Source organism: Geotrypetes seraphini, chromosome 10 (assembly GCF_902459505.1).
Source record: "Geotrypetes seraphini chromosome 10, aGeoSer1.1, whole genome shotgun sequence".
Lineage (NCBI taxonomy): Eukaryota > Metazoa > Chordata > Amphibia > Gymnophiona > Dermophiidae > Geotrypetes > Geotrypetes seraphini.
In genome coordinates, this window is record NC_047093.1 from 109,431,198 (window position 1) to 109,457,949 (window position 26,752).

At 44.3% G+C, this 26,752-nt stretch overlaps 1 protein-coding gene across 3 annotated transcripts in view; it reads left to right on the forward strand.

The window, feature by feature from the left end:
- Positions 1-26,752, forward strand: part of GRIN1 (glutamate ionotropic receptor NMDA type subunit 1) — a 415,565-nt gene that overhangs the window by 356,676 nt on the left and 32,137 nt on the right. The window contains exon 20 of one of the 3 annotated variants that reach the window (XM_033960211.1): positions 24,823-24,933. The exons of the other annotated variants lie outside the window; for them this stretch is intronic. Coding sequence (XP_033816102.1) covers positions 24,823-24,933 — 111 coding nt within the window. The remainder of the gene's footprint in view (positions 1-24,822; positions 24,934-26,752) is intronic. 3 annotated transcript variants of the gene reach the window in all.

Sequence of the window (26,752 nt, forward strand, 5' to 3'; positions counted from 1 at the left end):
TGTTTATTACAAACAGATCTTGCATTTTGCAATAGAGAACTAGGACAGGAGTGAGGGGTTCTGTGAGTGCTTCCAAGGCCTTATTAACAGGGGGAGATTCACTCCTATGCTGATGACATACAGCTACTGCTCCCACTAGGTGAGGATTAGTCTGCCCAACTCACCAACTTCCAACACTTTGTCTCTCTAATATGAAGAACTGGATGACAGGTAACAAACTCCAGCTGAACGTCTCTAAGACTGAACTTCTCTGGATCAGAAAGAACATTAGTTTCACCCGCCCAACATTATCCTAAGATTCCACCTTCCTAACAGCAAAGGACTAGGTACGCAGCCATGGAGTGATACTGGATGACCACCTGTCTCTCTCCATCCATATCTCACAGATGGTCTCCACCTCTTTCTACTACTTACGCCAAATGCGAAGGGTCAAATCTTACCTCTCAAAACCAGACTTAGCCCAGCATCTCTACGTATATGTGTGCTCTGGACTGGACTACTATAACTCCCCATTCAATGGAATAACCACAAGGAACCTAAAATGCCTCTAGCAAGTTCAGAATTCTGCAATTCACCTCCTATACATCCTCAACTTCTGTGATCCCATCACACTAATGCTCCACGCAGCCCACTGGCATCCTGTCAACAAGCAACGAGCCTTCAAGGCTCTTGTAATGGCTCACAAAAGATTCCACCACAAAACCCCCATTTACAGTACATAGCATCCAAGCTGCGCCTATACAGCTCCAACCACTCGCTCCACTCTGAACATAAGAATAGCCTTACTGGGTCAGACCAATGGTCCATCAAGCCTAGTAGCCCATTCTCACGGTAGCCAATCCAGGTCACTAGTACCTGGCCAAAACCCAAGGTGTAGCAATATTCCATTCTACCGATAACAGGGCAAGCAGTGGCTTCCCTTATGTCTTTCTCAATAACAGACTAGATATTTCCTCAAGGAACTTGTCCAAATCTTTCTTAAAACCAGCTATGCTATCCGCTCTTACCACATCCTCTGGCAACGCATTCCAGAGCTTAACTATTCTCTGAGTGAAAAAAAAATTTCTCCAATTGGTTTAAAAGTATTTCCCTGTAACTTCATTGAGTGCCCCCTAGTCTTTGTATTTTTGACAGAGTGAAAAATCGATCCACTTCTACCCCGTTCAACTCCACTCAGGATTTTGTAGACTTCAATCATATCTCTCTTCATGTCTCTTTTCCAAGCTGAAGAGCCCTAACCGTTTTAGTCTTTCCTCATACGAGAAGAGTTCCATCCCCTTTACCATCTTGGTCACTCTTCTTTGAACCTTTTCTAGCGCCACTATATCTTTCTTGAGATAAGGAGACCAGAATTGAATGCAATACTTCAGATGAGGTCACACCATGGAGCGATACAGGGGCATTATAACATTCTTAGTCTTGTTAACCATCCCATTTTTAAAATAATTCCTAGCATCCTATTTGTTTTTTTGGCCGCCGCTGCACATTAGGCAGAAGATTTCATCGTATTGTCTACGATGACACCCAGATCCTTGGGCACTAATCCCCAACGTGAACTTTAGCATCCTGTAATTGTGATTCAGGTTATTCTTCCCAAAGTGCATCACTTTGCATTTGTCCACATTAAATTTCATCTGCCATTTGGATGCCCAGTTTTCCAATTTCCTAAGGTCCGCCTGCAATTTTTCACAATCTGCATGCGTTTTAACAACTTTAAGCAGTTTAGTGTCATCTGCAAATTTAATCACCTCACTCGTCATTCCAATTTCCAGATCATTTATAAATAAGTTAAATAGCACCAGTCCCAGTACAGACCCCTGAGGTACTCCACTGTTTACTCTCCTCCACTGAGAAAAATGACCATTTAACCCTACCCTCTGTTTTCTATTTGATAACCAATTCCTAATACACAACTGAACTTTGCCACCTATCCCATGACACTTTAATTTTCTCAGGAGCCTCTTGTGAAGAACTTTATCATAAGCTTTCTGAAAATCTAGATATACAACAGTACCGTATTTTCACGCATATAACGCGCACGTTATACGTGTTTTTACAAACCGTGCATAACCTTGCGCGGTATACGCGTAAGCGCGCTATATAAAATTTTTTTTTACATAGTTCCCCCCCCTCGACGTCCGATTCACCCCCCTCCGCAGGACCGCATGCACCCGCACCCCCACCCCCACCCCGAAGGACCGCTTGCACGCACTCCCACCCGCACCCGCACCCCCACCCTGAAGGACCGCTCGCACCCCCACAGCCTCCCGACCCCCCCCCCCATCATGTAGAAGCTCCTACCAGTGTCCTGCTGCTTCCTCTTGGCGGTCCCGGCCCTTCTGTGAGCCCTGCGCCTGCTGCTTCCTCTTCTGGCGGTTCGCCCTTTCTCTAACGTCAAGCCCTCTTGCCCCGCCGACTCCCCGACACGATCGGGGCAAGAGGGAGCTCAAGCTCTCTTGCCCCAGTCAACCGCGGCACCCCCAACACGATCGGGGCAAGAGGGAGCTCAAGCCCTCTTGCCCCTGCCAACGGCGGCACCCCCGACACGATCGGGGCAAAAGGGAGCCCAAGCCCTCTTGCCCCGCTGACTCCCCAACTCCCCGACAATATCGGGCCAGGAAGGAACCCAAACTCTCCTGGCCACGGCGACCCCCTACCCCCACCACGCACTACATTACGGGCAGGAGGGATCCCAGGCCCTCCTGCCCTCGACGCAAACCCCCCTCCCCCCAACAACCGCCCCCCCAAAGAACCTCCGACCGCCCCCCCCAGCCGACCCGCGACCCCCCTGGCTGACCCCCACGACACCCCCACCCCCCTTCCCCATACCTTTGTGTAGTTGGTCGGACAGACGGGAGCCAAACCCGCCTGTCAGGCAGGCAGCCAACGACGGAATGAGGCCGAATTGGCTCATCTGTCCCAAAGCAACGCCTACTGGTGGGGCCTAAGGCACCTGGGCCAATCAGAATAGGCCCGGGAGCTTTAGGTCCCTCCTGGGGGCGGGGCCTTGGGCACATGGTCGGGTTGGGCCCATGTGCCTCAGGCCCCGCCCCCAGGAGGGACCTAAGGCTCCCGGGCCTATTCTGATTGGCCCAGGCGCCTTAGGCCCCACCAGTAGGCGGAGCTTTGGGACGGATGGGCCAATCCGGCCTCATTCCGTCGTTGGCTGCCTGCCGGACAGGCGGGTTTGGCTCCCGTCTGTCTGGCCAACTACACAAAGGTCCGGGAAAGGGGGTGGGGGTGTCGTGGGGGTCGGCCAGGGGGGTCGCAGGTTGGCTGGGGGGTGGTCGGAGGTTCTTGGGGGGGCGGTCGTTGGGGGGAGGGGGGTTTGCGTCGAGGGCAGGAGGGCCTGGGATCCCTCCTGCCGTAATGTAGTGCGGGGTGGGGGTAGGGGTCGCCGTGGCTAGGAGGGTTTGGGCTCCCTCCTGGCCCGATATTGTCGGGGAGTTGGGGAGTCGGCGGGGCAAGAGAGCTTGGGCTCCCTTTTGGCCCGATCGTGTCGGGGGGGCAAGAGGGCTTGAGCTCCCTCTTGCCCCGATCGTGGCGGGGGTGCCGAGGTTGGCTGGGGCAAGAGGACTTGAGCTCCCTCTTGCCCCGATCGTGTCGGGGGTGCCGCGGTTGGCTGGGGCAAGAGGGCTTGAGCTCCCTCTTGCCTTGATCGTGTCGGGGGTGCCGCGGTTGGCTGGGGCAAGAGGGCTTGAGCTCCCTCTTGCCCCGATCGTGTTGGGGAGTCGAGGAGTCGGCGGGGCAAGAGGGATTGACGTTAGAGAAAGGGCTAACCGCTGGAAGAGGAAGCAGCGCAGGCGCAGGGCTCACGGAAGGGCCGGGACCGCCAAGATAAAGCAGCAGGACACCGATAGGAGCTTCTACATGATGGGGGGGGTTGGGAAGCTGTGGGGGTGTGAGTGGTCCTTCAGGGTGGGGGTGCGGGAGGGAGTGCGTGCGAGCGGTCCTTCGGGGTGGGGGTGCGAGCGGTCCTGCGAGGGGGGGGGGGAATCGGACGTCGGGGGGGCATCAGGCTTTCAGGGTGGGGACAGGACTTCAAGGGGGAGAGGAGAGTCGGGGTGGCCAGAGGAGAGTCGGCGGGCGAAAGGAGAGTCGGGCAGCATGCGCGGTATACGGGTGTGCGCGGTATATCAAAATTTCTGTACATAAATTTGTGTTTTCCGCGCGCTATACCCGTATGCGCGTTTTACACGGGTGCGCGTTATCTACGTGAAAATACGGTATATCAACCGGCTCACCTTTATCCACATGTCTATTCACACCTTCAAAGAAGTCAAGCAAATTTGTGAAGCAAGATCTCCCTCGGCTGAACCCATGCTGAAACACAGAGATGACTCGGCATTCCCCCAGGAAAATCTGTAAATCTGCCATTTTCTCCCTCGGCTATGGAACCAGTTGCCTGCACAGATAAGGTCACTGGACTCACTGATAGCCTTCCAAAGAGCAGTGAAGACCTTCCTCTTCTGCTAAATCTGCCATCAGCAGACAGACTACTTCATTAAGCTTCCTTCTATGAGCTCCTTGTTTGTAACCAGACGTGTCCTTAAATTTACTCTGTGAATATGCTATTGTAACCCATTCTGAGCTTCCGGGAGGATGGGATAGAAAGTGAAATAAATAAATGATCACTTACTCCAGCCATAGAGCTGCTATAAATGCTCACACCTTATAATGATGCTTTTATAATGATGACTTAAGTGTAGCCACTGACGTCCAAAGTGAGAGCTATATTTATATATACTTTGCTGAGATATTTTGGTGGCATTTTATAATCTATGCACATAAATGTGGGTCTTGCCCAGATTCTGCCCATATTTATGCCCACCAACGAAGTATACACCATTGAATATTGGCACATGCTTACAGAATAGTGTGTAGCTGGAAAATAGTCATTTACAAATATGTTAACATATACAACTTAAATACCAGAATTTGCATATGTTCTTGCTGCCTATAACTAGGCAGCTTTTTATAGAATTACACTTCCCCCTCCTGATTTGCGGTTTTTGGACTTGCAATTTCAGTTATTCGTGATTTCCTAAAACCGGAATCACTCCCTCCTGCCTTGCATGACCAACGAACATTACAATCTGGCCTATACAGTAGTTTGTCGCGCCAACAATAGGTATAAATACAGAACAGCTTACCTATCCAGTGAATGAGCTTGTGCCACCACGAATCAAGTTCCTGCTGAAAGCCACGTCTCTCGATGGAATATTGCTGGCTTTTACACAAATTCCCCATTTTCTGTCAGCCCTCAAGCAGGCGCGCACAGGTCTGACAGTGTGGAAGGGAACGTTGTGCATCATCGCACAGGGTCAGAATGGTTGCAGGCACACCCCCGAATTCTACTTAGAATTGCCTAAGATGTCAACGTAGCTATTGATAAGTGGTAGGATTGAAGGTTGCTTAATGTTATTTCATTATATGGCCTTGGTAGTGAAAGGAGGGTAAAAGAAAAAAACAAGGATTTGGCTATTGCGACTTCTTTTGGAGAAAGCTTAGGGCTTCCAAGTGGAGGCGTGGTCTGGTGGTTAGAGCACCCGCTTCAGTACACTGAGGTTGTGAGTTTGATTCTCACTGGGACCCAGGAGGGAGGCGGGGGGTGGGTCAGAGTCGGCCCAAAAGTTATTTGCAAATTTTCAACTCGCAGGGAGGAGTGTACCCACTTAGAGGATGATCTACAAAGTAATTTCAACAACAAAAAGGTGTTTTACACGCCTTAACTCTCTGTAAATTGTCCTTTCTTAATATAAATTAAAACACTGTCAGGCCAATATTCAAAGCTATTTAACCAACCAGGAACAGCTTCTGGGTATCTTCTGCTGAATATTCATGGTTAGTTAAAAGCTAGTAGCTTTTAAGGCAGGGGTGTCAAAGTCCCTCCTCGAGGGCCGCAATCCAGTTAGATTTTCAGGATTTCCCCAATGAATATGCATGAGATCTATTTGCATGCACTGCTTTCATTGTATGCAAATAGATCTCATGCATATTCATTGGGGAAATCCTGAAAACCCAACTGGATTGTGGCCCTCAAGGAGGGACTTTGACATGTGGCACCTATAAAATCAGCACTGGAAAAAGTGCTGTTCAATAAATCATGCTTAAAGCTAGGCACAGTTTATAGAATAGTGCTTATGCCAAGAACCACAAAAATGTGGTACAAATGCCCTTGCCTAAATTTAGGCACCGATGCCCTTATTCAATAAGTATACGCGTAACATAAAGGAATGCCGCCGCGCCCCCCCCCCCCATCAGCCCATGATTTGCCAATTTCTGTGCCCCCTTTTTTTGACTCATGCGTAAAATTCCTCATCCAAGTTCACAAGCATAGCTTGAAATTAATTCTAATTAATTCAGTGTCTCTCAAACTTTTTTTAGCTCCGGCACACTAAACGGAGCAAATATTTTTTGCGGCACACTAAATGTAGCAAATGTTTTTTGCGATATATTATCATTGAAATTTAAAATTGCAAAACCAACAAAAAATTAAATTTTAGAGACATTTATTTAAAGTTCTTTAAGCTATGTATGGGTAATTGTAATAACGGTGAAACTAAAGTAAATAGAATAGAATTGGTAATCAATACAATGGATGTGCTTGTTTTTGAGTGTAAATTAACTCAAAACATGGCTCAGTGAGAACATAAGAATTGCTGCTGCTGGATCAGACCAGTGGTCCACCGTGCCCAGCAGACCGCTCACGCGGTGGCCCTTAGGTCAAAGACCAGTGCCCTATTTGAGTCTAGCCTTACCTGCGTACGTTCTGGCTCAGCAGGAACTTATCAAACCTTTTCTTAAATCCCTGGAGAGTGCTTTCCCTTATAACAGCCTCTGGAAAAGCATTCCAGATTTCTACCACTCTCTGGTTGAAGAAGAACTTCCTTACATTTGTACAGAATCTATCCCCTTTTAACTTTAGAGAGTGCCCTCTCATTCTCTCCACCTTGGAGAGGGTGAACAATCTCTCTTTCTCTACTAAGTTTATTCCCTTCAATATCTTGAATGTTTCAATCATATTCTCTCTCCGTCTCCTCTTTACAAGGGAGAAGAGGCCCAGTTTCTCTAGCCTCTCAATGTACGGCAACTCCTCCAGTCCCTTAACCATTTTTGTCGCTCTTCTCTGGATCCTTTTGAGTAGTACTATATCCTTTTTCATGTACGGCAACCAGTGTTGGATGCAGTATTCCAGGTGGGGGCGCACCATGGTCTGGTACAGCGGCATGATAACCTTCTCTGATCTGTTTGTGATCCCCTTCTTAATCATTCCTAGCATTCTGTTCGCCCTTTTCACCGCCGCTGCGCATTGCGCAGACAGCTTCATTGACTTGTCTACAAGTACTCCCAAGTCTCTTTCCTGGGGGCTCTCTCCGAGTACAACACCGGACATCTTGTATTCGTGCATATGATTTTTGTTACCGACATGCATCACCTTGCACTTATCCACGTTGAACCTCATTTGCCATTTCACGGCCCATTCCTCGAGTGCATTTATGTCTCGTTGTAGGTCTTCGCAATCTTTCTGTGTCCTCACTACTCTGAATAAATTTGTATCGTCCGGAAATTTAAACACCTCACTCATTGTACCAATTTCTATGTCGTTTATAACATTGGGTCACTGGGTCCTTCAGTTGGCGAGTCAGGGCTATGCCTTTCGTTTATGGAAAAAAAATCCTCCGAATCACTCAAGAGAGTCTCTCTTCAACTTCCAGCAAAGGGCCCTCCTTCGCCAGGAGCTCAGCCTCCTCCTCCCCCTCAATGCCATATAACAAGTTACCCAGCTGGAGAGGGGCAGATGGTTCAACTCCAAATATTTTCTCATATCAATAAAGACCAGTGGCATCCATCAAATTCTAGATTTCCGAACTCTCAAATACTTAATGAAGGAGAAGTTTTGCATGGTCTCTCTAAGAACCTTATATCACTAGACCTCAAAAAAGTATACACCCATATTTCTTTCCTACCTATTCAAAGGAAATACCTCTGTGCTTTCGAGTAGGAACATGCGATTTTCAGTGTTTCCATTTGATCTGGCAACAGCACCCAGAGTCATGAAGTGCTTAACAGTAGTAGCTGCACTCTTCCACTCATACAATTTTCATGTGTTCCCTTACCTGGACGACTAGTTAATCAAGGACTTCACACCACAACAAGCTCACCAAGCCATGAATGCAATAGTTTGTCTACTAGAGCGCCACCATCTACCATCATCATCCACCACCTGCAATCATTCTCTTTTTTTTTTTTTTTTTTAATTTCTGTCAGAGCTGAAAATCCAAGTTCGCAAAGATAGAAGATCCAAACGGTAACAAAGCCTTGATTGCTCTGTTGCTCATTTTAGGTAACTACTGCATAAAAATAAAAATAAAATTATTTGCCATTAGTTTTCAAAGACCAATCACTCCAAAGAATGATGCTTGTCTGTGCGGTTGTATCGTTATGCACACAGATGCTCATAATATTGACACATTCTTGTGTGCATGACATACATGTCATCTATTCTAGTGTATACTTATGAAGGGAATTTTAAAAAATAAAGTAAAAGTCTGGAATCTCTCGTAGCACACCCGGAATCTATTCAGGGCACACCACTGTCCCAAGGAACACAGTTTGAGAGACACTACAATAATTGCTTGTTGAAATGCCAATTTTTGGGATTGATTAGCTTGTTATTCAATTAAATTGTGCATACAAATTGGTTTTTAGCGCTTTTTAAAGAATTAGGAAAGTAAACAGATACAGTATATTGTGTAGCATAGCCAGTTAAGTACACTGATCTCCTATCATGGTTTTCAATATCACCTCTATGCTGATGACTCCCAGATCTACCTCTCCATACCAGATATCTCTACAGGAATTCAGGCCCGAATCTCAGCCCGCCTGTCCGACATTGCCGCTTGGATGTCTCACTGCTATCTCAAACTGAATATGTCTAAAACTGAACTCCTTATCTTTCTGCCTAAACTCACCTCCCCCCTCTCGCCATTCTCTATTTCTGTGAATAACACTAACCTCCTCCCTGTCTCGTCAGCTCGCAACCATGGGGCAATCTTTGACTCCTCTCTCTCCTTCTTTGCTCAGATCCAACAAACCTCCAAATCCTGTCGCTTCCTCCTCTATAATATTACCAAAATCTGTCCTCTTCTCTCTGAACACACTAGCAAAATCCTTGTCCACGCTCTCATCACCTTGCGCTTAGCCTACTGCAACAAAACTGTAGTGTGGATTTTAGCCACAGTGGTAACAGATCTGACGCTCATAGAATTCTGAGCATCAGAGCTGCTACCACTACGGCTGGCGCTATAAAACGCTCCACAGTTTTGTAAAAGGGGGGATAAAATAGAAATACATAGACAAAGGTTAAATTGAACCAGCAAGAAGCTGGACTCTGCATACAATGCAACACCACAGAAACAGTGACACATGTCTCCTAAAGCAATAAATAAATAGAAAATGTTTGTTCTACCTTTGTCTTCTCTGGTTTCTGCTTTCCTCATCTTCTTGTTACTGTCTTCCTTCCATCCATTGTCTGCCCCTCCCTATATGGCATCTTCTCTCCTTCTATGCCCCTTCCAGAAACTGTATGCCTCCCCCTTCCATCTCTCCTCTAAACCCCCCCCCCCCTTTGGTCTAGCATCCATCATTTTCCCTCTGTTCCCTCATGGTCTGGCATCTTTCTCCTTTCATCTCTCTTTCCCTCCCCCCTGTTGTTTTTAGCATCTCTCTCTTCTCATTTCCTCCACTCAGATCTGATATCTCTGTATCCTTCCCCGTTCTCTGGCATCTCTCTCTCCTCTCTCTCTTCCTTCTCTGGTCTTCCTTCTTTATTTTCTACCTCCGTTTAAGTTAAATTCTTTCTTACTATGCAGTCCTCAGTTTCCCTCTTTTCACTATGTCTACCCACAGCATGACACCCCTTTCCTTCACCCCTCCACTATCTCACTAACTCTATCTTCTTCCCCCATCCAGCATATGTCCTTTTTCTTTATCCCTCCTTCCATCCAGTATGTGTTCTCTTTCTCTACTTCCATTCAGCATTTGCTCTCCCTTCTCCCCACTTCCATCATCTGACCTCTTCTCTCTCCCCTTTCTACCCACTTCCATCATCTGCCCCCTTCTCTCAATCTCTCCATTCACCACAGGCTCATCTTTCTCCTTTCCTCACCTTTCCGATTTTGGCAACAAGATCTGCAACGCCCCCCCTCCCCCCCAGACAACAGGCCCAGTCCGATAAACCTCCCTGCCCTGTGGCTGGCGATGTCTAAACTGCCTTCTTACAGCAGCCGGAGCATTGTAGTTGCATATTTCTGCCATAAAGGTCGTCTCTGATACAACTTCCAGTTGTGTTTGAGATGACTTTTACAGCAACCACACGCAGCTTCAACACTCTAGCTCAGGGGTGCCCACACTTTTTGGGCTTGCGAGCTTCTTTTAAAATGACCAATTAAAATGATCTACCAACAATAAAATAAAAAAAAAACCACAAAGCACACTGTACGCTGAGAAAATGTTAATTATCATTCCTTTTCTGGGTTTTTTTCAAAGAGGTCAAGGCAGATGACTCTATGCACTGTCACCTCAGTAACAACCATACAAAAATAGACAAATATACCCCCTCCCTTTTTACTAAACCACAATAGCAGTTTTTAGTGCAGGGAGCTGCGCTGAATGCCCAGCGCTGCTCTCGACGCTCATAGGCTCCCTGCGCTAAAAACTGCTATTGCGGTTTAGTAAAAGGGGGCCATAGTGCAAAATATAAGCAGATATAAATTCAGACACATTTTGATCACTAAATTGAAAATAAAATCATTTTTCCTACCTTGTCTGGTGATTTCATGAGTCTCTGGATGCACTTTCTTCTTCTGACTGTGCATCCAATCTTTCTTCCCTTCTTTCAGCCTGTATGCTTCCTCTCCTCTAGACCTCATTCCCTCCCTCAACTTTTTCTTCCTCTCTCCCTGCCCTTTCTTTCTCCCTGCCTCCCTTTCTTTTTTCTCTCTTCATGCCCCCTTTCTTTTTTTCTGTTTCTCTTCTGTCTCCCCGCCTGCCCCCTTCTTTCTTTCTCCCTGCCCTCCACCAAGCCATTGCTGCCACCATCAGGGAGCAGGCCCCAAAGCCGCCGCAGCTGCCCCAAGCTCTCTCTGCTTCCCTGCATCGGGCTGACCAGCATTCCTCTCCCCGACGTCAATTCTGCCATCGGAGAGGAAGTTCCGCCCAGCCAGGCAGCAATTGGCTGGCCCAAACTTCCTCTCCGACGGCAGCCTTAGGGGGGGTGCACAGCCAGCAAGGTCCGGAAAATGGTCGATCGCCAAGGCAAAGTGAGTCTATCACAGAGCCTGGGATGAGCTCCGCAATCGACTCACTTTGCCTTGGCGATCAACCATTTTCCGGACCAGGCCGGCTGTTCACCCCCCCTAAGGCTGCACCCGGGGTGGACTTCCCCCACCCCCTTGGTACGCCACTGCTCTCACCTCTTCAATCAGTTCAAAATTCTGCTGCACAATTTATATTCTGTGAGAGCCACTATTCTCACATTACCCCTCTCCTCAAGTCACTTCATTGGCTCCCCGTCCATTTCCGAATACAGTTTAAACTCCTCTTGCTGACTTACAAGTGCCTTCACTCTGAAGCCCCCCGATATCTCTTCTCACTTATCTCCTCCTATGCTCCCTCCCCCCCACCCCTCCACCGGTGATCTCCGCTCAATGGGCAAGCCCCTCTTATCTATACCCTTCTCTTCCACTGCCAACTCCAGACTCTGTCCCTTCTTTCTTGTGGCACCATATGCCTGGAACAGGCTGCCTGAATCAATACGTTGTGCTCCATCCCTGACAGTGTTCAAATCCAAGCTAAAGACCCACTTTTTTGAAACTGCTTTCAACTCTTAACTCCCACTCACTGCTGTCGGATACCTATACCCATTGTATCATTTCCTCTACCGATTGTTTAACAAATTCTAAATTCCCAACCCACCTCATCCTCGCTACGGCCCTTCTCTCTATCTCGCCACCCAAATTCTAGATTTGAGACTAACTCTTACCCTCTCTCCCCTTGTATCCCATGTCCTGACAAAATGTATCTTTATTGTAAACCACTTGTATCCCACTTACTGACAAAATGTATCTTTATTGTAAACCGTTTGTATCCCATGTACTGTCAAAATGTATCTTTACTGTAAACCGCTTTGAACTTCACGGTATAGTGGTATATAAGAAATAAATTACTATTATTATTATTATTATCTCCCCAACCCCGTAATGTCCTGTCTAAATTAGATTGTAATTCTTCTGAGCAGGGACTGTCCATTGTATGTTAAAATGTACAGTACTGCATACGCCTTTTCAGCGCTATAGAAATAATAAATAGCATTTCTAGTAGTAGTGTATATAGAAAGCCACTGGAGAAAAAAGCCTTAGAACCCTGTCGAGGAAAGTTTCCTTTGACCACAGAGGGTGCTCATTTCATCGGCAAAAAAACTCCAGTTTTATGTTCAAACGATTTTTATTTATGACAACACACAAAAGCCACAATAAACAGCATAGTACAATGCAACCCATGTCAACCTCCCTTCTTATCCCTCTGCACAATGGAAATAATGGTTAACGAGTAACGTTACAATAACAATACAATAAGAGAATAAATGAGCAAAGAACAATATGCCAATTGGCTTGAACCATAATTATCCAACTTAACTGTCCTCCCTTTCCAGCATCCACCAATCCCCCCACCGTCCTCTTGAAATAGGTGTCCCCTTCCCAATCCTGGTACCCTCCCTCCATACCCCAAACACCTCCCTCACTCCGTGGCGAGCTTCAGGCAAGAAATCCCTAGATTACTTACATACTCATTAAGCAATATACTGTGCCCTCATGGGTACAACTACATTAAATAGGGTCCCCAGATCTCAAAAAGTCGCCTCCCCTTCCATTTCCTGCGGACATCTCTGGCCTCCCAATTGGCCAATTGATGGAGCAAATTACGCCAGTGCCAATATGTGGGTGTATCTTTTGATGTCCAATATTGCAAAATATATTTGAACACTACCAAACACATTTTATGACATAACAGAGTTGTTGTAATGCCCCAAAAGCTCATGGGAAATCCAATAACAGCTGAGAGGCCATTTCATCAATAGGCTTATGTGTGATCCTATGCATAAATCCCATTATTTGGCTCCAGTATTGTCTTATTCGGGGGCATTGCCAAAAAGCGTGTTCTAATGTATTACCATCCCATCTATATTTTACACAAAAATCCGTAGCTGTCCCATTACAATTGATGTTATGTATAATAACCCCTCAGTAATACTCTGTAATAGCATTCATGCAACCAAGCACACTGTGTCAATGCGGTGAGACCCTCTAAATCAGGAGTGTCAAAGTCCCTCCTTGAGGGCCGCAATCCAGTCAGATTTTCCGGATTTCCCCAATGAATATGCATGAGATCTATTAGCATACAATGAAAGCAGTGCATGCAAATAGATCTCATGCATATTCATTGGGGAAATCCTGAAAACCTGACTGGATTGCGACCCTCAAGGAGGGACTTTGACTCCCCTGCCCTAAATTGACATGTAGGTTCCACTGTGACAAGTAAAACTCCAGTTCTGTGTTTATGAATCAACAACTTTATGTAGGCAATTATAAATAAATGAGCAACTTAGCTTCAATGTTGCAGATTGGCATCCTTCAGTCCAATTGATGATGGCTAGCATTTCGCTATTCAGCTGTGTCAGGATTTTCAGACTGTGTGGAGTAGGAGTGATCTTCCTACGCTCATGCCCCATGCAGAGACAATATTTGAAATGGCTGCCATGAGTTTTCGCGTCAACCTTGTGAGTTTCCAAGGTTTTTAGGGGGAATACAAGTGTTTAATAAATATATTAGATACCCACACAGTCAATCACAGTGTTAAATATTAGAAATGTTTAGAAGACAGAACATAACATAATATCACCAGATAAGTAAATGCAGCTGACTTTCAGAAAAACACAGCTTGTATCGAGGAATTAATGATATTTTGTGTGATTGGAATATAGTGGAAGTTATTTATTTTTCCTTTTTTGATAATATTGGCATATGCCTTAGTTATAAGCTTAGCTTAGCTTGTGAAAGAGGATCTTACAAATAACATATTTTATTTAAGAAATGTAAAAGTTCAGAAATTACCAGAGATTTATGTATTAGCTATAAGAGCAACATTGTTGTACTAGCATTGGGTGTGCATGTGATAATATTATGAAACTGAGACCATAACCACTGGGTCAGGTATTACATATCCATCCATTTGGTGAGACTGTGGTCTTGAGCTTCTGTTGTTATATATAGTAATTTCTTGACTGAATTCAAGATAAAATTACTTTTGTGTGCAACTGGGACATATGATGCTTGAGTAACATTATGAAAAGATCATTTATTTGGGGGCTCTTTGTTGTTTTTTGGTTGGAATGACGAGTGAGGTGATTAAATTTGCAGATGACACTAAACTGTTCAAAGTTGTTAAAACGCATGTGGATTGTGAAAAAATGCAGGCGGACCTTAGGAAATTGGAAGACTGGGCATCCAATGGCAGATGAAATTTAATGTGGACAATTGCAAAGTGATGCACGTTGGGAAGAATAACCTGAATCACAGTTACCGTATCACCTTGGGGATTAGCACCCAAGAAAAGGATCTGGATGTCATCGTAGACAGTACTATGAAACCTTCTGCCCAATCTGTGGCAGCAGCCAAAAAAGCAAACAGGATGCTAGGAATTATTAAAAAAGGGATGGTTAACAAGACTAAGAATGTTATATTGCCCCTGTATCACTCCATGGTGCGACCTCATCTGGAGTATTATATTCAATTCTGGTCTCCTTATCTCAAGAAAGATATAGTGGCACTAGAAAAGGTTCAAAGATGATAAAGGTGATGGAACTCCTCTCGTATGAGGAAAGACTAAAACGGTTAAGGCTCTTCAGTTTGGAAAAGAGACGGCTAAGGGGAGATATAATTGAAGTCTACAAAATCCTGAGTGGAGTAGAATGGGTACAAGTGGATCGATTTTTCACTCTGTCAAAAATTACAAAGACTAGGGGACCCTTGACGTTACAGGAAAATACTTTTAAAACCAAGAGGAGGAAATATTTTTTCACTCAGAGAATAGTTAAGCTCTGGAACACATTGCCAGAGGTTGTGGTAAGAGTGAATAGCATAGCTGGTTTTAAGAAAGGTTTGGACAATTTCCTGGAGGAAAAGTCCATAGTCTGTTGTTGAGAAAGACATGGGGGAAGCTACTTCTTGTCCTGAATCAGTAGCATAGAATATTGCTACTCCTTGGGTTTTGGCCAGGTACTAGTGATCTGGATTGACCACCGTGAGAACAGGCTACTGGGCTTAATGGACCATTGGTCTGACCAAGTAAGTGTATTCTTATATTCTTATAATTTATGAAGGCAATGTAAGTTCATTTGTGACGTTATAGAATAATCTCCAAATCTAACTTCAGTAATGTACAAAACAGAAGTAACTATGTGTTTCTACTCTATGAGGGGTAATTCTATAAAGTGTGCCAAATGTTAGGCACTAAGGGTCATATTCTATAAACAGCACCCTAATTGTGGCTGCCTAGTGATGTTTAAGCTCAGGTTGGATAGGCTGGGGCTCTTCTCTCTGGAGAAAAGGAGGCTCAGGGGAGATATGATAGAGACCTTCAAGATCATGAGGGGCATAGAGAGGGTGGATAGGGACAGATTCTTCAGACTGAAGGGGACAGCAAATACGAGGGGGCATTCTGAGAAACTGAAGGGAGACAGGTTCAGAACAAATGCAAGGAAGTTTTTTTTCACCCAAAGGGTCGTGGACACTTGGAATGCGCTACCGGAGGAAGTGATCGGGCAGAGTATGGTACAGGGATTCAAACAGGGATTGGACGGATTCCTGAAGGATAAAGGGATCATGGGATACTGAGGGAGGAGCTGGGATGTAACACAAGTATAGAAAGCTAACCAGGTAATGAGTATAGAAACCAAACCAGGTCGTGCATGTGTAAGACCGGAGGGTTAGGACTTCGATAGGAAGACAGGACTTAAATGAGAAACCAAGGTGGCAAGGGAGCCCTTCTGGTGATACAGACAGGTCGTGACCTGTTTGGGCCGCCGCGGGAGCGGACTGCTGGGCAGGATGGACCTGTGGTCTGACCCGGCGGAGGCACTGCTTATGTTCTTATGTTCTCAGGATCTGCTGAACTCTTAGGATGCTTAGCAATGCCTAGGTGGAGGTGCTCTTCCATGCCTAATAACGCCTGTGTTAATAAGTAGGTGTTTTTATGGGCAGAGAATAGGCATTGTTAGGTATCCAACATAGGTGCCGCCAAATTAGGTGAGTGAAAAGCTGGCCTAATGGAGCAGCACCTATGTCTAGGACACCAACGATGCCTTAGTTTGCTTAGGTGCCGCTAGGCGTAATTCTTTAAACGGCACCTAACAGTTGATTGACAACTGTGCCAAGCAGCACCTACAATGTAGGCACATGTAGTTACCGTGTATGGAATCTGGCCCTAAATGCTGGGTATTATGTGTAAATTCTAAAATGGCATCTGGGTGCTCAGATCCCATTATAGAATATTATCATAGATCATCATTTGTGCACCAATGGTTAGGCATGTCCATGGCAGGTGTAAATGCATGAGTCTAAATGTGACACTGTAGCATGTAAATGACACTATTTTATAAAATGCATGTATAATTGTGGAAGACCTGCCCATGTTCCAGCCATATGAATGCCCCCCTTGTATTTGTGTGCTATGCAAGTTCCACACTAACGTTTATAGAATGCCACGTAATCCCCAGCTAACAGGTACAAATCTGTAACATTCATGCACATAAGTGCTAGTATTGTACAATTTGAGTACACAAATGGTACTTACTTTTAAGCATTTTAAAAAATACCAATAAAGATGATTGAACTAAAAAAAAAAAAAAAAAGAATGAGGGGTATATATGTATGTGCATGCACACTTTTTAAAATATGCATATACAATAGACTCTCAGTTATCTCATGGGGATTGGTAGATACAAGATAAATGTAGTCTCTGGTTGCTTGAGAGCTACCATTAAAAATAGGCCTAACTAATACTATACTCCATACCATAAGCTTTGTATTGATTTGATATTAATATTGAAATACAGTAAATAAAAGCAAAGAATTCCCCTATCCTAAGCCCTGAAATTCCTTTCTGTCTTTTCCTTCTTAGGTTCTAGCCTCCCTTTGTTCTCTCTCTCATTCCAACTGCAGTTTTGTCTTCCTTCCCACCTCCTCTTTCTGGTCTGAGTCGCTCGCTCTTCCTCTTTCTATTATCCCCCCACCCCCACTTGTAGGTCCAGCATCTGTTCCTTCTTAACCACTCTCCTTTCTGGTCTGGGTCATTTTCTCTTCCCCCCATCCTCCTTATGGTTCCAGCATCCATCCATTTCCCCTCCCGTGCCCTTCACCCTGCAGGTCCAGCATCCATGTCCCTTCTTCCCCCCCCCCAAATACACACACATTTGGTCCACCTCCCCCCCTTCCCGGGTCTGTCCTCCCTCCATCTTCACAGGTCTGTCCCCCCTTACTTGCCTGACTCTCCTGAAGCATCAGTGGCAGCCACATATCTCCCTCCCTCCCTCCCTCCAGCCCCCAAAGCAGGAACAGCAGCCGGTACTGATAACACCCCCTTCCTTCCCTCCCTCCCTCCAGCCCCTGAAGCAGCAGTGGCAGCTAGTCCTGAAATCCCCTCCTCCCTCCCTCCACATTCCCGAAGAATTAGCAGCAGCAGGTAAGCAGAGGCAGCGCCATAAACAGGTTGCTTCCAACCAGCCCTGGCAGGACCTTTCTGCTGCCATGTCGGAAGTGACACAACAGAAGAAAGGTTCTGCAGGGGCTATCCAGAAGCAGACTGGTTACGACACTGCCTCTGCTCACCAGTTACCACTACTTCTTCAGATAAGGGAGAGAGGGAGGAGGGATTGTCAGGACTGACTCTGCTACTTCAGGGGCTGGAGGGAAGGGGTGTTATCAGGATCAGCTGCCATTGCTGCTTTGGGGACTGGAGGGAGAGAGATTTGTGGCTACCACCTATGCTTCGGAAGCTGGAAGGAGGGAGGGAGAAGGGTTGTTGGGTCAGGAGTGCACAACTTTTGAGGTTGTTGGAGACAATTTGGTTGAGAATGCCGGTTAGTTTAATACCAGTTAACTGCAATTCTACTGAAAATTGCAACTCTGCCTCAACTCCACCCAAAAGACATATACATCCTCATTCTATAACTTTTGCACCTAAATGTAAGTGCCAGTTGCATACTAAAATTATAGACTACTAGCTCATGAGCAAATGTGCATTTGCATGTGTGTTAACTAAGTGCTCAGTGCAGTTTGCTTAGAGTGTAAATACAAGAGGGGTATACCGATGACTGGAGCATGGGGGCATAGGTGGGGATCCTACTTACACATATTTATTTATTCATTTATTTATTTAGCCCATCCTCCAAAAAGAACCAAAATGAGTTATAGGAGTACATACACAGTAAAGCTAAGGCATACATGGACAAAGACATATTTGGAAACTAGTGGTAAAATGACCGAGTTATGGTGAATAGAGAATATCTGAGATACACTAAGTCAGTGTTTCTCAACTTGGTACTGGAGTATCTCCTTGCCAGTCAGGTTTTCAGGATATCCAAATTGAATTTGCATAAACTTGATTTGCATACACTGCCTCCATTATATGCAAATGTCTTTCATGCATATTCATTGTGGATATCTTGAAAACCTGACTGGTAAGGGGGTACTCCAGGACCGAGTTGAGAAACACTGCACTATGGTAGAAATAAACAGCCGAGATACACTATAGTACATATAATCATCCAAGATACTCTAAATTAACTATACATGCTTTGGTGAGGAACTTAGCATTATGGTTTAGGCGATGAGTTTATCTGTGTTCATTTATACTTGGTCTTTACATGAGCCGAATTTGTGAAGAATAGTGTACTTTATGTACTCGAATCTAAGTCACTCCGAATATAAGTTGAGACCTCCATTTTCCCCCCATAATGGAGGAAAAATGGTTGACTCAAATATAAGTCAGGAGGCTTAATATTCAAGTGCCCTGCCTTACCAGGATCTTTATGCCATGCCCCCTGCCTTCCCTGTCAGGCTCTGCACCCAGCCCCCCCCCCTTCCCGTCCATCGTACCTCCTCTGCCAATCCCTGGTGATCCAGAGGTGCAGGAGCGAGCTTTCCGCGCTCCTGCCCTGCTGCTAACCTGGTCGGTTGGTCAGTCACTGCCGCGAGTTCTGGTTTCTTCAGCCGCTGAGCGGCACTGAGCAGAAGCGCACTTTGGCGCTGAGCAGCTTCCTGACTGGCTACTTCAAATTCTTGTGAGAATTTGCAGAAGCCAGTCAGGAAGCCGCTCAGCGCCGAGCAGCTGTGCCAAAGCGGTTCCTGCTCGGTGCCGCTCAGCGGTGGAAGTAACCAGAACTCGCGGCAGCTACTGACCAACTGGGTTAGCAGTGGGGCAGGAGTGTGGAAAGCTCGCTCCTGCCTGCTGCACCTCTGGACCATCAGGGATCAGGAGAGCAGGTATGATGGACAGGGCAGGATGCAGAGCCTGGCGGCGACCTGCAATAAGTCTTGGAGGGGGGGGCACTGGCCCAAATATAAATCAGGACCCCCATTTTTGGGCCAATTGTATGGCCCCAAAATCCCAGTTTATATTCGAGTATATACGGTATGTTAGCTGCTAAAGTGCTACATTTGGATGTGTGTATTTATACCTGCTATTGACATGGTATAATTGTAGGCATGTAAATGACAATTTACATTAGTATTTTATAAAGGAATTAGGCACCCAGAGTTCATGCTCAGTGGACTGCATCTATGTGCCTAAATTTGGGACCCAGTGTTAAAATTGTCCCCATAGGGGCAATTCTACAACTGATTACCTCCATTTAAGTATCTACTTATCAAAACAAAGAGACAGTCCCTGCTCAAAAGAACTTACAATGTAGTCAAGATAAACAAACTGGACAAGAAGGTGCATCTATACACAGTGCTCGGATTGGGAAATTAAAGAGGGAATGATAAAGCAGACATTGATGCTTAGAAGGTAGGTTGGAGTTTGGAACTGAAAGTAGCTTTAAAGAAGTGGATTTTGAGTCTGGATTTGAATAGTGCCAGAGATGGAGCTTGACGTACTGAGTCAGGCAGTTTGTTACAGGCATACGGTGCAGCAAAGTAGAAAGGAAGGAGTCTGGAGATAGCCATAGAGGAGAAGGGTACAGATAAGAAGACTTACCCAATGAACGGAGTGCTCAGGGAGAATGTGGGGAGAGAGGAGGAATACTGAGGAGCTACAGAGCGAATACACTTGTAGGTCATTAAGAGGAGTTTGAAGTGTATGCGGAAATAGTGAAGTGATTTGAGGAGGGGGTAATGTGGTCATAGCGACACTGGTAGAATATAAGCTGTGCAGCAAAGTTCTGAACAGATTGAAGGAAAAAGAGATGGTGTAGCAGAAGGCCAAGGAGAAGGTTAGAGATGATGAGGGTACGGCCGAGGGTCTAAACAGTGCACTCAGAAAGGAATAGCAATATTATAGAAAAAGAAGTGACAGGTTTTGGCAGTCTGTTGGATATGTGAAGAGAAGGAGAGAGATGAGTCAAAGATTACCCTGATGAGGTGATGAGACAGGGCTGATGAGGGCGTTATTCACAGAAATAGAGAATGGGGGAAGAGGAGAGATGGATTTAGGTGGAAAGATAAGTGCTCAGTCTTGGCCATGTTTAATTTTAGATGGCAATGAGACATTCAGGTAGCAACATCAGACAAGCAGATTGAAACCCAGGACTGAATGTGTGTCGAGATTTCAGGTGTAGAGAGATAGATCTGTGAGTCATTGGCATAGAGGTGATACTGAAAGCCATGGGAGGAGATTAAAGCATTAAGGGAAGAAGTGTAGATGGAAAAAAGTAGTCCCAGCACAGAGCTGTGAGATACACCAACTGACAGCAGGATACATGCTACAAGCCTATTTGACTGTGGAACATGGACACTCAGATTCTCATTACAGAGTACTAGTGTATTCTGAAATCGGCACACCTTATATGTATGTGTCTGCAGTTACATATTACATAGACCTGGCATAATTGTGGGTACCTAAGAACATGTGCAACTTATAGTACTCTAAGTTACTCACGTAAGTGGGAGCCCTACCTATGTTTCGCCCCTGTATATGCTTCCCTTACAATTACATGCTATGTAAGTTCGGCATTTTGTTAATGAATAGTGTTAAGGCACTCTGTTGGCATTTTTGTGGGTAAGTGTACACTTATGTGTGTAATTGCTAGTATTCTAGACATTTATGTGCACAAGGGGTACATAAATGTGGGTGCCTAGATTTTAGAATTGCCCTTATATTGCATAAAATGGGCACTAAGTTGCTGTGTGCCTACTTTTTATGCATATATACCACACACACACAATTTTATAATAACAATTTTCCTGAAATCTTTGCTACAAAAAAGTGCAGTTGCAGTAATTGAAACTGAAGTTGATTTGAAATGTGCAGCCTGTGGTATGTGCTCTGATCACTGGAGTCTGCAGATCCAGGAGACCTAGACATCTAATAATGCCTTTAGTTCCTGCAATTACTTCTGAGAGACTCTCCTAAGGAAGAGATCTTTGCCCTCTTTCAAGCAACTTAACTGGATTTCATATCTCTCTGATCATTGTGGAAGGAGCGCTTCCCCTGGAGTGGATACAGAATGTAACATGCACTATTTCCTCCATGCTTTTGCAGCATATCCTATGATAATTGGGGAAATAAGAGATATTGCCACTGTGGAACTGATTTCATATGGCAATTACTGGTGATCTTGGTAGGTATACAATCGAATACCACAGAGTCTGGATGCCTAATTTGCACTCTTCCAGCTCTGGTGAAAAGTCATCTATTGTTTGGGTATTATATACAAGGGCTTCCCAAATGTATACTGGTGAATCCAGAGCCAGTCAAATTTCCAGGATGTCTATAATAAATATGCATGAGGTCAATTTGCTTATACAAGGTATCCAAAATATGCAAATTTATCTCTGGAATATTCATCATGGATATCCTGAAAACATGACTGGCTGAGGAATCATCAGGACAGGATTGCAAAATCCTTCTGTACACATACCATTGGTTTTCACTTGCCAACCTTCTAGAAGCTCTTGGATTGTGTCAGTGAGAAGAACATGGTGAAAAAGATGACTCTTCTCATGGATGGATATCTCCAAAACTGTTTTATTATCACATCTGTACATATAATTCATGTTTTCACAAAACCCACATGGATGCCATGTTTCGGCATCACCATACCTTCCTCAGGGGTAAATACAAAGAATCTCATAAGCTGTTAGAACACACATTCACTGATTGTTCCAAAACAAGGTCGCAGTTAAAACATTGAAGAGACTAGACACTGTTTCTGCATGTTTCTCTATCTACTTCCAAACAACTCTCTACAATCAGTAATGCATAAACAATGTCAAGTCTCTTGAATGTTTTAACTGCAACCTCATTTTGGTACAATCAGTGACTATATGTTCTAACAGCTGATGAGATTCTTTGTATTTACCCCTGAGGAAGGTATGGTGCTGCCAAAACATGGTTCCATGTTGGGTTTTATGAATATATGAATGTTATGATGTATCACAACTAATGCCGTTGCTCTAAAAATCAAAATATCTAAGTAAATTGCTTCTCAAACTTTTTATAAATAGTGTATATTGCGCTCAGTCACCTCCACCATGGTCAACTCTGAATGAGATGTAAGGACCACGATAGTCAAGGAACCATCACAGCACAATATTGTTCCATTCCTGGTTTGCTTTTCAAAAGTACTAAACCAATCCAATCTGTTTATATATCATGAATGACTTTATGCAGCTCGCCAGGATAACAAAAAGAAAATCAGTTCACTTATCTTTTTCTGTGCTGCGATTAGAATCCCACTCTCAAATCACCCTTGAATTTGGTTCCTCTATATCATCCATTTTGCAACACGTGTCAATATGTGCATAAGTGAATGTGAGAGTAAATTGATTAAAAGAATGAATGAACTTATAACATAAAAGATTCATCAAATGAAGAGATTTAATTTACAAGGTTTAGAATAAGAATTGTTCACATTCACTTACATATGATTCAGATTTGACCGTGGTGGAGGTGACTGAGCACAATATACACTATTTATAAAAAGTTTGACAAGAAATTTACTTAGATATTTTGATTTGTAGAGCAAAGACATTAGTAATAATACATTGTACAAGTTTGAATGCCAAATTCAAAGAATTTCCTAAGATTTGTATTAGTTACATGAATTTTATGTACAGTTGTGATAATAAAACAGTTTTGAAGATATCAATCCAGAAGAAAAAAAATCTTTTCATCTTACTCTTACTTTTTTGGTCACCACTTGTAGGATTGAAGTTCTATTTTTTTTTATTTTTTTTTTTGGGGGGGGAGTAAGAAGGATATCACAAGATCGTCAGTAAGTCAGAATACGTGCAGTCCTCTGGATACACAGAAAGCAGTCTCCTTGCAAAGAGCACTTTTATAATCTGAGACCTTTCCACAGATGGAAACGTCAGCATTCTAGACTCTGGTACATTGCTAGAACGCAGGCAAGTGGAAAGATTACTTTGTTAACAATCTGATTTTGGGATCACAGCTTTGCTGTGGCCATTCCCAGATGCCATGGGATAAAGGCATTTCATTTCATCCATTCTGCTTTTACTTTGTTTGTGCATGTATGCAGAAACCAAAAGTTTATCCCATCAGTGTGGTCTATGCACCAGTGGAATAAATTTAGGTTATGCCAAATCGGCGATATAACAGAGACAACAGGCTTTAAGAGGGGGAGGGGGTTTCCCTTTTTTATCTCCTTTATGATTTCCTAACATTTTCTTTATGATGCCATACAACTTTAAGTTTTGCTTCTTCACCTTCTTCCATTTTTTTCTTTTCTTTTGAAAATATAATGCTTTGCACAAATGCACCATTACAATTTTTGATGTTTTTTTTTAACAGAATATTCATACAATGACCTCTCTTCTAATGCAGCCTTCTTTCTTTCTTGTGTCAGATTATAAGACTTAAAAACACATGTGTTAGTGTTAGACACTGCATTTTGTCCCTATATCCAATTAGCTGAGGGCTAGGGTAATTCTAAAGAAAATTTATAACTACAAGAGCATGTCTCTTATTTACAGAATTAGGTGCCCATTATATGCTTTTAATTCAAACAACAGCTAGTAGAGAAGGTGAGAGGGAGGCAGTTATCCATTGGGTAACCTGCCATATGTTATTAGGATTGTCCCAATCTTAAACCACTCAGAATAGTTGTAATCATTGTCTCAGCAACAACCAAAAAGAATCCAATGTGGATGATTATTCAGAATGAGCCAATCTGAGCTTTTGATATCTCAGCTAAGGGAAGGATATTCAGAATCACTGTTCCCTCTAAGCTGAGCAAGAGTCCTCCACCTGTAGTTCTCCAGTGGTTGGTGCTGTTTCACTATCACATTTTCAATAGTGAGAGAAAGGCAAGTTGTGCAGGACTCCAAGCAACTTGCCCGTCCCCAACAATTGAAAGCACAATATTGACAAACTACTACCCACTGGCAGTAACGCAGTTGCACTCCCACTCAGCTTAGAGGGAACAGTGATTCAGACAATATAAAAGTAGGTTTAGATCAAGAAAACAAACAAACAACACATTAGAGATCTAATTGCTTATATACATATTCATTTTAGGATAGAAAAAATGGTAGAGCAGAACCTGACCCTAAAAAGAAAGCCTCTTTTAGGTCCATCACCTCCACCCTGGCCTCCAGCTTCAAGAGACGTAGGTCATCCAAAGACACGGTAAGGAGAAGAAGAATCCTTCCTGCCTCTCTCTTTCTTTCTTTCTCTTGCACGCTTTCCCCTCTTATTTCTGTCCCTTACTCAAGCTCTCTGTCTCCTTGCTTTCTTTCTTCTTGCCATCCCATGTACTGCCAATGCCCCATTCAGAAGCTGCTCCTCTCCATACAGTCTCTTGTAGCCTCATGTTCGTCCACGGTCAGTCAGTTGGTCATCCAGTCTAACTCCAAGGACCCTTGCGTTCTTAAGGAAAGAAGGAACTGGTGTGTGACTTTTTGTGATAATTTTGAAACTCTGCTAAGTCTTTTTGGCTTTATTATTTATTTTTTTTTTGCATATATTTCTGGTGCCAATCTTGAACCTTAATCCATTTTTGTTGTTTTGGGGTTGTTGGTTTTTTTAAGTGTATTTATGTTTGTTTGTCATTCTATGCCTAAACAGAGCCATTTTATTTGATTTGGGCACTTGTTCATATTTCTTGTAAATTATGTTGATCTCCCATTTTCTACATGTATTTTTGTTTGTAATTATGGCATTTTGCTGAAGAGATGAAGATTGACAGAGATATAATGCTACCCCGGCACAGATATCAGTCAGATTGTACTATGTATAATACCTGTCCAGCAGGCTCTTCTGGTTAAGGAGGCCTTTGGCAAAGTCATCATCTAGTTTCAGTTTAGAAGGAACTCATAAGCAAGACCTGATTTTCCTGCCTATTTCAAAGCCTCTGTTCAGAAGCATTTAGTGGGTGGGAAAATCAGGAGAGGGGCAGGAAGGAAAGGAATTGCCCCCCTCCCCCCTTAATTTCTGCCCTGGGCCCTAACACTGGCCCTGCTATGTAGAGAAAGCTATAAAACAATAAGTGACTTGCCTGCTCTTTCTGATCTGGAGCTAGGCACTCACACCGCCCCCTGCTAGTCTGCTAGAAGAATTTGTATTCTTGTAAACAGGGCCGGTGTTAGGTGAAGGCAAACAAATCAACTTCCCCAGCCCCTTACCACCAGGGGGGCCCCCATGGGCCCGATTACCTTCCCTTCTCCTCACCCCGATCTGAAGCACCCCTCACCTTTTAAAATGCAAAGGGTCACCGGCACAACAGTGATTCTCTAGCACTGCTTGGAGCTTCCTCAGCATTGTTTCTCTGCGCAGTTCACCTCCTTGATATTGCGTTTAAATCAAAATCTCAATAAAACTTGAATGCAACTTTGTTTCTGCTTGGGCTGACTGCAACAGAGAAACAGCACCAAGGAAGTCATGAGCAGCACTAGAGGATCGCTGCCACACCGATGACCCCTTTGCATATTAAAAGGTAAGGGGGACTTCAAAGCAGGGTGGGGAGAAGGAAAGGATATCCCAGCCCATGGGGGTACCCTTGAACAACTGATTTTTTTAAATGAAGGGAGGAATGCTGGATGGAATGGCATGTGATGGGCTTGGGGGTGGGGGAGGGAGAAGGGAGAGAGAGAGATGCTAAATAGGAGGGCATTTGGTGGGTGGGAAAATCAGGAGAGGGGCAGGAAGGAAAGGAATTGCCCCCCTCCCCCCTTAATTTCTGCCCTGGGCCCCAACATGTCTAACACTGGCCCTGCTTGTAAGGCTTTATGTTAGTGTTTTAACTGTGAACAACCTAGCAGAACTTTCAGTATGCATGCCAGTGTGTGACTGCTCTATGGTTTCAAACTTCAGTCCTCTTCAGTTTGCTGATTTAAAACAGTGTAACTTTTAATGTAGCTCAGCACAGAAAATAAGAAAGCAGACCTCAAAATTCAGTGAAATCATACCCATAAGGAAGACCTCTAGGGCCTGATAGTCTCATTTTCAT